This window comes from Gavialis gangeticus, unplaced genomic scaffold (assembly GCF_001723915.1).
Source record: "Gavialis gangeticus isolate Ggan-Ray unplaced genomic scaffold, GavGan_comp1, whole genome shotgun sequence".
In the NCBI taxonomy this organism is placed as follows: domain Eukaryota; kingdom Metazoa; phylum Chordata; order Crocodylia; family Gavialidae; genus Gavialis; species Gavialis gangeticus.
Window position 1 is genome coordinate 90,821,617 of NW_017729024.1, and position 12,769 is coordinate 90,834,385.

At 38.4% G+C, this 12,769-nt stretch overlaps 1 protein-coding gene across 2 annotated transcripts in view; it reads right to left on the reverse strand.

The window, feature by feature from the left end:
- Positions 1-12,769, reverse strand: part of NAA35 (N(alpha)-acetyltransferase 35, NatC auxiliary subunit) — a 37,160-nt gene that overhangs the window by 2,556 nt on the left and 21,835 nt on the right. For both annotated transcript variants that reach the window (XM_019517381.1, XM_019517382.1), the window contains 7 exons: positions 11,505-11,611; positions 10,989-11,055; positions 10,274-10,372; positions 8,398-8,576; positions 6,117-6,253; positions 3,360-3,427; positions 2,353-2,493 (listed from right to left, as the gene is read on the reverse strand). In XM_019517381.1, coding sequence (XP_019372926.1) covers positions 2,353-2,493; positions 3,360-3,427; positions 6,117-6,253; positions 8,398-8,576; positions 10,274-10,372; positions 10,989-11,055; positions 11,505-11,611 — 798 coding nt within the window. The remainder of the gene's footprint in view (positions 1-2,352; positions 2,494-3,359; positions 3,428-6,116; positions 6,254-8,397; positions 8,577-10,273; positions 10,373-10,988; positions 11,056-11,504; positions 11,612-12,769) is intronic.

Sequence of the window (12,769 nt, forward strand, 5' to 3'; positions counted from 1 at the left end):
GGGGGAGTTGGGGGGGGGGGGCGGAGGATAGGACAGAGAAGAAAGGGCAGGGGTAAAAGCCACCAGCTGCCATTGCAGGGGGCACAAAAATAGCTGGTGCTGCCAGTGGGAATGCAGGTGCCAGCATTGCCCTGTTATGCCTCTGAATAAAGAAGCTCGTCACTAAGAACAGGCTTGTGTGCAGCATATACTGGAGCAGGATATATTGCTAAAAAATAAATCACAAAGTTAAGTAAAAATAGGCTACAGCCTCAACAACAGGGAGACAGCAGGGGAGACTTGATCTGCATTATGACTGTTCAGTTAGTACTTGAAAATGGTTTCACATCTCTCACTTCCCCTACTGCAACAATGACAACACTTTTCTTATATGTATATCTAGCTGAGTGGTTTGCCAAATTTGATATAGTATTCATACACACGCATGCATATAACAAAATAGCAACAGTAATAGAACTTGGCTTAAAACCTGAGAGTCCAATTTCAGGGAAGTTCAAAGCAATATATTTTCCTGATAACAGTTGTATTATTTCCTACTGGTAACAAATCTCATGTCATACTGCACTTTGTTTTAAAACTGGTTTTTATTTTGTAGGCTAACACTAACCAAAAACAAAGCATTTAAAAAAAGATGGACAAACAGTGATTTTCGTCATTAAAATCATTAATGTGATTTAAATTAATCTGAAATTATGACATATTGAACTTTAGCTGTGTTATAATCTTTAATAATTTCATTAAAATATTTGAACAGTGAAGTATTACTGTTCTGGTTTTAAAGAGTCAGACCACTGAAGTAATGGAAGTTATTGCAAAGCACCAAAAAGAGTTTAAGAGTTAAACTAACTTTTGACAGCAATTGGCACTTCTGCAGGAGCAGAGAGAATATTCATATCTGTTCAGGTCAGCAATAGAATTCACTATGGCTGTGCACACACATTCAAGTGATCTGGAAGAATTCTCCTAGGTTTATTTTCCTGGTAGAAAAAATTATCTGGAGACCCCTAAAGACATTCAAATTCTGAGCCACTTGAAAAGCAGGCAGCTTGCAGCGCTGATGCTAGACAACCAGGAGGCTCCTGTGCATACGTCTCGGCATGCTCTGCTGGCTCTCTCAATCTGCCTGGAGACAGATGGCAGCAGTACACAGGGCAGCCCTAACTGGCTGAGCCAAACTGCTCAGGGTCAGCCTCCGTCTCCCTGCAGCATAGTGCGGGAATTGTGAAGGGCATTAGTTTGGTTCCAGGCTTAGCTGGAGTAGTAGAGTCTAGCCCAAGTGACTCAGTTTGTCATGGGGGAAGGGATGGAGGGAGGAAATCAAAGCACCCTGGAACGCTGGAGGACCGTGCTGCAGCTTCTCACCGAAGGGAAAACATACATTCAACTCTCCCAGGAGAAACTGCTCCCAGAAACTTGCTTGGGAGCAATATAACCCTGGTTATTCCTAAAGTGGTAATTTTTGCTGTGGGAGAAAAAACCTGAGCATCTATATACCTGTAGCCTGTACAGGGAGAGAAGTGACTTTCCCAGTAGAAACAATGTCTGTATGTGGCCTATGAATGAACCTTCAAAGTAAGAAATCAACTGGGAGTTTGGGGGTGGAAATCAGGAATCTTGTTATACCTTCCCACTTTATCATTATTCACAGAGTCAACTGATTCTAAAATTTTGAATATGGTGACTAGAAATAATCAGCTTAAATTTATTAACATTAACTAATACTCTAAGTAAACAGTGGTAAATGAAAAGAATTTGTATCCAAACACAACCAAGTAAATCAAAACTGAAAATGTTTTTGTGCATTCAATTGAATTGTAATTCCCATTGAAATGCAACTTAACACAAGTCACAGAAAAAACAATCAACTATAGAAGAAATGCATCATTCACTACTTTTTAAACTGAAAACAATATACATATAAATAATCTGAACAAATTAATGTTGAGTTAAGTATGCAGTTGCTTAAACATAGGTAGATACAGTGCACCCTCCTGGTTATTAAAAAGAACCAAACTATACCAGCCAAGGAAATACAGTCTAATTCTATGAAAATACTGAAAAGTACAAATACACAAGGTTAAAAAAACATAAGAATTCAGATGATGGTCTCCTACTTGCCAATTTAAATTACTATTCAAATAAGAAATTTAAAAATCACTTTGATTAATATTAAAACACCGTGATTTAAAAAGCATGAATTTACTATTAAATACACAGAATAGTATCAGCATGTCTTATGAAATCATTCACTGGACACCCATACATAATTAGTGTGTCTGATTTTACAAGCTGTGTACCAAACAAACTGAAGGAAAGAGTATTTTGTGGTTCTTATCTGGAAATAAACTTCACCTTGAATTGCAAATAGTGGACTGGTGGTGGTGTGATGACACTGTTGAAAGGGGCAAACCTGTGTTCATATCGAACTTGTTCACTATCCAGTTCAAACTTGGGCTTCCTCACTTTGCCATCCATGTCAAAAGCTATCATAGTCTAAGGGACAGGAAAGAAGGGACAAGTCCACAAAGAAAACATTAGTATCCTATTAGCACACATTAGCATTAGCATCAGCACACAATCACAATACTGAGCACAGGAATAGGTAAAAAACAAAACAAAACAAAAAACCCAATTCTGGAACACTTTTCCACCTGTCTGATGAAACAATGTAAAGAAGCTATTTGCCTCTCCTTCAATTCTACTCCTGTCTAGCTCTATAAACACTTTTCAGCAAACCAAACTGCAGTTACTAGTCCAGCAGGCCAAACTAATGGATGAAAAGGTAAATCTTTTTCTTTTACAGCATAACAAGACGACTGAATATTGCAGGAGAGAGCTTATCCAGATATCAAACCACATACACAGAACCTCTTTATGACGGGTTTGGTAATGGTTCGTATGTATTTGTCACAAGACGGAGATTGGAGAGGATAGGCAGCAAAATATGGATTTTCATTTACTCATTTTATTATATTTCAGTTAGCACACTGGTATATGAAATGGTTTGGACAATAGTAAGAGGAGACCACATTAAATACAAACTACAGTGCCTAAGCAATTGGCTTCAGCACAGATTATTCAGCTTTACTCAAATTTATTTGAAGATTTTAGACAACGTTTTTCTGTATCTGATAAAAAAACTATTTTACATAAGAAATGTCTTTGGAAGACTTTACAAGCCATGAAACCGGCCTTCTTGGTTCTCAGATCCTGCAAGAGCTCAGATAGAAATGGATACAGAGTAAAGGAAATGCGTCCATTTTAATATTTAATACAGTCTTAAAAAAAATAAAAATAAATAAAAAAACAAACAAACAAAAAAAATCAACCCAATGTTCTTCATCCACTCAGTAAATTACCTTGTACATCCCAGCACACATATTCTGATATGCTTGGCTCATGGTGATCTCTCTACTCAGAGGGCGAACTGTAAATTCCACAGAAAATGATCGTTCTTTCAAAATTAGTATATAGAATTCAGGCAGAAATGTAAAATAACTTGTTCATTAGAAAGCATAGCCTGTTATTGATCACATGAGTACATCACAGATTCCAGTATGATCCTGCCACTGTGCAACATGGAACTGCTAAACCAGATTCAGAATTTAAAGGACAGATCTTGGCCTGGCTAGTTCCATGGCAACATTCAAATTACAACTGCATTTAATATTTTTTTTAACCTTTTATGAGCGAAAGAGAGGAGAGGAGAGAGAAGGAAAAATGGTTAAGGCATTAAAACTGTAATGTCTCATTCAAATATTATGCCTTTTCTTTTCCTTTAGGTCTAACAAGAGTATTTAACAAAACAAAAACTCTATTTGGTAGTGTTTCAGAGCATAATAACAACAACAACAACAACAACTTTTTCAAGAGGAAAAGAAGAAATTGATTTAGCAATAGTTCCAGACCATCTTAAGGTTAACTGCATCTTTTGGAATATAAAGCAAGCAAACCCATATAGAAGGGTAGAGAAAACTGCAGCAAAGAGAAAACACAGCTTTTGCCTCATGCTCACTTATTTTCAGCGTCAGTGATACAGAACACGGGCACAGCAAGGTCTTGGTAGCCACTCTGAGATCTGGCAAACTTACACCAGTTCTAAGTTATTGCTTTTAGTTGCCCTTCTGGATACAGGCACTACACTGCAAACAATACAATCTTGGCTGAGTAAGCTGGATTTCTCATTAAACATAAAGGAGAAAAGAAATGAAATAAGGTAGAAAGGCAAGAAAGGGTCTGGGATTCATCTGAGTCCCTCTCTATGATCCAGTCTAGCCAACTAGGTACAGACAAATGTACACCTGTAGCTGTTTTAAGAAAGGGAGAGCTGCTGCGTGAGCGTGCAGCTGCTGTTGCACTGTAACTGTTATGGTTCCACAATCCTGTGGACATTCAAGTGAACTAAAACCCTTTTAACTTTGACCCTGGATGAATCAAGGTGAAAGTTGGAGTAGTTCTGTTACACTTGTGTCCCTGTCAAAGGACAGTGATACAATTGTTACATCTGAATATACTTTGAGAGAACCAGGATGGCAAAGCCCAAGAATATCTGGATATATGCTGGTAATCCAGGAGTCAGTGAAGGTGGTAGCTATGATGACGACCAAAGAGGCCAATAAAATATTGGGCATCATTAAGAAGGGAATAGAGAACAAAACAGGGAACATCATCCTGCTATTATACAAACTCACATCTTGAATACTGCATGCAGTTCTGGTCCCCACATCTCCAAAAGGATATAGTAGACAGAATTAGAAAAGGTACAGAGAAGGGCAACCAAAATGATCAGGGGCCTAGAACAGTTGTTATATCTCAGCAGATTAAAGAGGATAGGACTCTTCAATCTGGAAAGAATTGAAGGCTGAGAGGGGATATGATAGAGGCCAATAAATCATAAAGTTGTCTGAACCAAGCAAACAGAGAACAGTTGTTCACCAAGGCCCAGAATACTTGAACTATGGGCATCCACTGAAATTACTAGGTGGTAGGATTAAAAGTAACAAAAGAAAATACTTTTTAATGCAATGCATAGTTAACTTGTGGAATTTACTGCTACAGGAGCTGATGGAGGCAGATAGCATAGCTAGGTTTAAATAGAGGACTAGGTAAATTAATGGATGATAGCTCTATTAATAGCTGTTGAACAGAACAGTTGGAGATGTTTCCTCTGGCATTTCTAAACCTATAAAGGTAGACAGCAGGGAGGGTAATGAATAGGGGATAGATCACTTGAGATACATCCATCTAATTCAATCCTCTCTTTCTATAGCATCCAATTCTGCCACAGTTGGAAACAGGACACTGGGCTAGATGGTCTGACCCAATATTGGCACTTATATTCTTATGACAATAAAAAGCTCGCTCTTTCTAGTTCCTTCCTTTCTATCAAATGGGAGATTGACAGAAATTGATCCTAATGCATCACTTCTGGTCCGCTGATTTCCAGTTCCACACACTTTTTAGTTTACCGGTCAGAATTAACACACTGAATGGATGGTATCGGTGGACTTTTCCGTTTATAAAAATTCAATGAATCCACTTGTGTTATTTTTGACAGAAATAGCCATAGGCCTCTGCAAAACAGCAGTCCCACTAGCTTCAAGTGGATAATTTGTGATCTTAAAGACAGATTTGTGCTTAAATACTTTGCTTAACTGGATCCATACTTACTTAGGAACATAAAGCATACTGAACTGACAGTATGCTTTCTGTATCAAAACACACTCAGGCAAAAGGTAGCTTTCTCAAAAAACTACACTGAGACCAACGTTTTTCAAAGCACATGGGATGTTCCTCACAGGAATATGGATCAGTCACAGGGCAAATTTTCTTTGTAGTGCCTTGCAAACAAAGCAGTACTGGAAGGAGGATTAATTTTGTTTCCTGAAAAACTGAGTTTTCAAAAATCTGGAAAACACCAGTGTGTGGATACAATCACATTCAAGCAATTTGCTTTAAGTTTTATGCTAAAAGACACTTTTCCCCCCTCTAACTGAGGATAGCAAGGATTAACCTTACATTATTGAGATCAGGAGTCTCTCTTCAAAGTTCATAGAATTATATAGATGCAAAACCAGGATAAGAGAAATCTGAACCACTCTTCAAATGTGTTGTACCTTTTTTCTTTTTCTTTGTTTTCTTACTACTACGTCCTTTCTGCTGCTCTTCCATTATTCTCTCCTCTGCCATTTGGGAGCTGTCAGCACGGCTCAATGTTGACATCAACCAGGCATAGAGAAACTCTGATAGATACCTACAATAGAAGAAATATCCACCTGTTATATACTGTAAGACCATGCCTAAGCATCACATTCTTATTAAACACTTCTCCCTAAAGAGCTGGTGACTAAACTACAGCTTTCAGTGCAATGAATCTACTTCCAGAGAGAAAAATGGATGGCTGTATTCAATTGATATCTTGTCCGGGTTTGCTTAAAAATCAAAATCAAACCAAACACTAGAAAGGGACTTTTATTTTTTGAACTTCTGGCATGGCAGAACACATGATTTTTGGGCTCCAGAATAAAAATCAGATGCCAATCAGGTGACTAAATTAACTGCCAGCAGCCTGGCAAACAGAAATTGCATATTACTTGTAGCTGCCACAAGGTGGGAATCTTAAATCTGATGTGTTGCTTTTTCCTTAAATATCAGTGAATTGGTAGAATGCTACAGAAGCAATATTGGAACATTAATTGCCACTATATATCAAAACAAAACACAATTCTCCCCCCAAAGGAACTAAATAAAAATGATTTAGAGAGTTCAACCTCTTTAGTGCATTATTAACAAGAGAACTGAAAATGACTTGCTTACAATTGTATAAAAACTGTCACAGAAAATACCTGGTACTGACATGGCTCTTTAATCTAAGAGAGGCACAATAATAATAAAGGCCTGGATGTTAAAGCCAGTCAAAATAAAAATGAGATTAACCTGTTTAAAGAGGGTAAAATTAACCATTGGAACAATCTACTGAAAGGAAATTGTGGAGTGCAAGCCATGCTTTCATCAAAAACAAAGTTGCAGAACAGTACAGAAGTAATTGGGTAAAGTGCAATGGCCTATGTTATACAGAGGGTGGGGAAGACTACTTAACAACTCCTTTCTAACATGGATGAAAACTAAAAAGCAACTAGTTAATTAGTGACCATGCTGTTTTGCCTCAAATCCCCTAAAGTTAAAACAAACAAAACAAAACAAAACAAAACAAAAACATAAAAACCTGTAAGGTACCAACATGGAATCATATTTACTGCCCGTAACTCCTACTCCTCACAGGTAGCCAAATTCCTGGTAAATTTAACATAAATAGAAACCTTATAAAATTAAGATGTATGGGCAACATTACAGCTTCAGTTTAAGAATAAAATACATATTGTATTTTATAACAGACACTTTTCAACAGACCACTGTTTAAATAGTGGTGCTCAACCTTTTTGCCTGGCAAGCTGGATGGGAAGTACCTGGCTTGTTTGTGGGCTGGGCCCTCATGTAGTGCTGGGGCAGATGCGTTGGAGCTTGATCTGGCTGCATGGATGAAAAGGGCTTGGCCTGGCTCCAACCTGGCTGGGCAAGGGGAGGAGTGTGGCTTGGCTCTGATCTGAGCATGGGAATTCGGCAGCAGGGGAGAGTGGGGGTATTAACAGCCACTCTCCCTGACTGCCAAATTTCCCAATCCACTGGGAGCTCTGCAGGCTGGATGTGGCCTGCAGCCCAGGAGGTTGTGCACCCCTGCTTTAAAATAATAAAAATGTTGTTATAGTTTAAAGACACAAGTAAAGTGCATTACAGACGATCTAAAATATTTTTGGGGATAACTGCCCCTATTATGAAAAGCAGTTTGAGGTGCAAACACAGCATAAAAATCGTTTTGATTCTGCACAGTGCAATCTTACTTTATTCATAAGAGACAGAAGATACCACTCAATGTATTCAGCAAACAGATAGCCTGCTCAGCCTATCTGAAAGATGACTAGATAAAATGACTACAGCCGCACTGTAAAAAGACTTTCTATGTCAGATTTTCAAAAACATCCAACTAGATTAGTGCCGCTACAAAAGCAGAGAATAAAATCAGGGGCATATAGATCCCCCCTGAAATCTGCTGGCTATCAAAATCAGCATTCTTTTTATGTAGCTTAGAATCTCTCTAGTGAAAGAGGTTATTACAAAAAGTCAAATACAGAACCAAACAGTATTCTTGAATACTGTAGGGAACAAATTTGGAAGGCATCAGCTGACTTTATAAGTTTTTCGTCTTTAATTTTAAGAATGCTGTGATTAAGGTGTGTGAAGTCACTCTGGGATGAGAAAGCACTGTAAAATCCCTGATTTTTATATTTAGAAGCTGGGGTCTGTGGGAGTATTCTTCCAATTACAACAGTATTCTCTTACCAATAGATGTAGTAATACTCGTGCATACTATAGAGTTCCAATTCAAAGCCACTCAGAAGATACTGTATCATGATACGGAGGTTATGATACAGGACCCAGGTGCCCAAGCAGGCTAAATGTTGCCTTTGGGGTTCCTGTTTCAATAACATGCTGTGAAGTGCTGCATCTACTTTCTCTGCCTATGAGAGAGAACAAGAGAAAAGACTTGGTTAAAATAGCACAACAGGAACATTAGAAAGGACTGATTTTTATCATTCATACTTGTCACAAGTAAAGCTCTGACAACATTCTAAATATAAATTTGATCAGTTAGGGAAAATGTAGGAACCTCTGTCTATGAAAGCAATTCACAAAAACTCTGCTGAACCCTGAGCTCTTAAGTTTCCTGGTGAAAACTAACTTATGTACCCAAAAAATGTATGTGTAGAAGCACTGACATCTTGGCTGAGCTGGGTAGTCTAAGTCTAGACCCACACATCTTATCAAAAGCCCTTGGAGCATCACAAACTAGGCATGTCTGCACCAAAGTCCTCCAATAGGCCCAATCCATTAGGCATGTTGACTACATCTAATGGCAACTGGCAGCATTGAGTTCACTGAAAAAGGAAGCGATAGTGGTGTCCAGCTTTTGGATACTAACCAAGCAATGAGATCATGTGCCCAACAAGTGAAAGACCTCAGTTCTATGTGTTCTCAAAATGAAAGAGGAAACAGGTCTCCCACTTGAGGAAGTGCACTCACCGCTAGAATATTTTGCAAAAACAGGAACCACTACCATCACAATACAGGTAAGCCAATCAGTTATCCCCACAAAAGGAGCTAATGACTTACGTGCCTGAATCTAGGTGTGGGTTTCAGGTCGCAAAAACCAGACTCTCACATTCACTTTAGCTAGGACTACAGGGAGATGCCTAACTATCACTTACATCTGGGAGAGACTCAGGATTCAAGACAAGCCTGCCCCTTCTTGAATTTTGTTGGCCAGCTTAAGCATCCCTTCCTCTCATCATTACAATACTGTATCTTCTTACGGTGTCTTAAGTTTCGCCATTTAAAGCATAAGGAACTTAAGACATTTAAATCAGCTCTGTGAAGTCTATTGTTGAATCCAGGCAGAAGCACTCAACATCATTGCACTTGGGCTTCTTTGTGAATCTTACCCTAAATCAATTTGCACAGAAACTACTTTTACAGTAAATCTAGTTAAATAGCACTATTACTTACTGCATGAAGATGCATTCAGTAGACCATCATCTTTCTGTACTCAACTGCCATGCTTACTGACAGATGATTTAATTTTATTAAAAGTTTTAGAGTTTTTTAATAAGCAAATGTATTAGTCACCAACAACCACAAAATAAATATTACAGCTACACAGAACATACAACAGCTTGTATGTTATTTTTTTCCTATAGCCAGAAATTACTCTGTGAAATTTTTTGTTATCATATAAGGGAATTTAGAAAAGTATTTCTTCAAACTCTAACATATGGCAAGAGATTTCCTGATCAAAAAGGAGTAAGAGGTTTGGACAGAACTTTAAGAGGACAGAACTTGAAGATGACAGAATATGGATGTTTGGTGTTACAGTAATTCACTTCTTCATTTTAGACAGATACAGTCCAGATTTAAAGTTATTCTGAACCACACTTCCCCAGCCAGCTGTTGAACTCTCATAGACCAACTGCTATAAAACAAGCAGGGAACAAAAAGATGTCTAGTTTAATGTTTAGCAACAAACAGTAAACGCTAATGGTACATGAGAAACCAGGAATAATAGCTTCATTAATTTACGTGAAATCTAACATTAATGTTCTACTATGGAAACAACACATACGGAGGCTGAAGCCTGATGGCCTCCTTACTCAGGTATTACCTCATCCTGCAGAGTGGCAAATTCCTCAAGAATATGACCCAGCTTATCTCGCTGGCGTGCTCGGTTGTGTCCATGGATTTGAATCAGACTACAGAATGGCTGCAAGAGTACAAACAAATGTTAAACATAACATTTTTCTGTATAATGTATTATTATTTTCATATTGAGAAAAAGCATCCAAGCAGAGTAGAATGCATGAAAGAACTGTTATTTTCGCATGCCTGCATCTGCTTTCTTAAATGTTAACACTGTGCTCTGTTTAATACATTAAGGGTATGGGCACAAACAAGTTACTATAAAATAAGCTAGGGCATGAACATACCAGCCCGCCAGTTACACTGAAGAAACTGCCTGAATTCACATCTTACCTTGCCATGAAAGTGTGGTAGGTTACCCCACCCCCAGTGAAGAATAAACTACTGTGGATATACCATAGGGCAGGAGCATGCAAACAGACAGTTGCTTGCAAGGTACCTGATGTTCTGTATGTTAACAACCTAGCTTACCTTTCAGTAACTTGTAACCATTTTGCAGAGGATGGAAAGGTTTAAGAAACCAAAAACAAAACAAACTTCAGTGTATATTTGCTTTGCTACATAAAACTACTTTTTCCATATAAAAATCTGAGTGCTGCAATTTAATAATGTATAACACTGGAGTTATAGCAGTTGCTGAACATGAATTAATGTCCTTTGTAAAATAGCTAAACGCTTACTCGTACACAGTGGGTCACAAAGGAATCAATGTAGTCCTTCGCCTGGTGGTTATTGTATAGGCAGCATCTGTAAGGAGATATCCAGAAGAGTACATAAAGCGGCATTAGGTCTGGATACTATTATTCAATTGAGAAAGAAGGGTACTGGAAAGAAGTGGGGGGGAGGGGAAAGAATGAAAAAGACAAGAAGGCTAGCAGTGCTAGCCTTTCCAGGTAGGTCAGAACAACAGCAACCATATTTTTTAAGACAAGATACCCATTAGTGGCCTCTTTTTATAAAGCAGCTCAAAGTACAAAAGAGCTGGAGTACCATCTGTCTATTGGGGACAAAATTTATGGACAAACCAGGGCACAGGGGGAACCACTACTATTTTATTTGACTTCTTCATACACAAGGACTACTACATTCTCTACTTATGAGAAAAACATACAGCCAGATGCACATGACTGAATTTGGTTCTTATTTTTAACAGAATGGTATGAAGATGTTCACAGAACTCAGACAGCCCTACTTACTTAGGAGAAAGTACTGGAGGACTGACAAAAGATCTTAATGCATCTTTCACCATATCTTGCATGAGATGTGTCCCAAACACTTTCTTGTTATCCACAAGGAATGTCGTCTGAAAGGAAAGGAAAAGATTTTTTCAGTTTAGTCATTTTTTCGAAACATACTTCTAAATAAAGTGTACACTTTATAGGTTAACAACAGGACCCTATTATGGTGGTTATATCATTCCAGGAACTTGACAGATCATTAGACAAAACTGAAATTATTCAATGGTACATTTAAGTAAGACACTGAAAATAGGAAATATTGGAATTCTTTGCATCTGATGTAGCACAGACACTGAGAATTGCTAATAATCAAGGAGACCTCGCATGCAACCAAATTAAACTGTTTACAGGTAATACAGTAGTCCTTTGTTTTCTTTAGGATTGCCATACGTTCCAGTCTATGTCAGATGACTAACCAACTTATTTTGGGAAAAGGCAGAAGTGGGTAAAGAGTACTTCAGGATAAGAGAAAATGCAGGCAGAGACAAGAGGCCGAGAAAAGAAATGTCTCCTCTGGAGTGTACTCTTATTGGCTACTCTTCTTCTGCCTCCTTACCAGTATCTAACCCCCAGTCCACCTCCCTCTCTGGGCACCGAGTTCTTTTTTACCAGCATTCATAAAATGCATAGGAGATGCTTTCAACCAGGAGGCATATTAAGAGCTTTATAGCTGGGGAACCTACCTGCCCTGAAATACAATTACGGGACAGAATCTCAGTTAATGTGAGCAATCTTAACCATTAAATTTAATGGGGTTTACATGAATTGAGGAATTCTGCTTTGGCGCAGGTTAAAAGCTTTGCAAGTTGGGTTCTTCTTCTTGCATATCTTCTTGGCTGCTCATGTTTGCTTTGGCATCTTTCAGAGATGTCTTGCCTCATTCTCAGCTACTTTTCTAATTATGAAGCTTGGTTGGATAGTGTGTCACATGGTAACACAAACCTTGTTTGAAATTAGGAATGTCAAGTGATTAAAAAATCTGATCATGATTAGCTATGTGATTAAAATCACAATGAATTGAGACTAATTTTTTTAATTATACAGCTAGAAACTCAAAATTATGCAGGTACTGTGTATGGTTGGGGGTGGATGTGGGGTGTGTGTGTGGTGTTTGGAGCCTGGGGATGGGGGGTCCCCAAACGTCCTGGAAGGATGCAGGGTACTAAAGAACTGGAAGAAGGGGCACCAGCAGGGTTGGAGTAGAGGGCTGTGGCTTGGGAGTG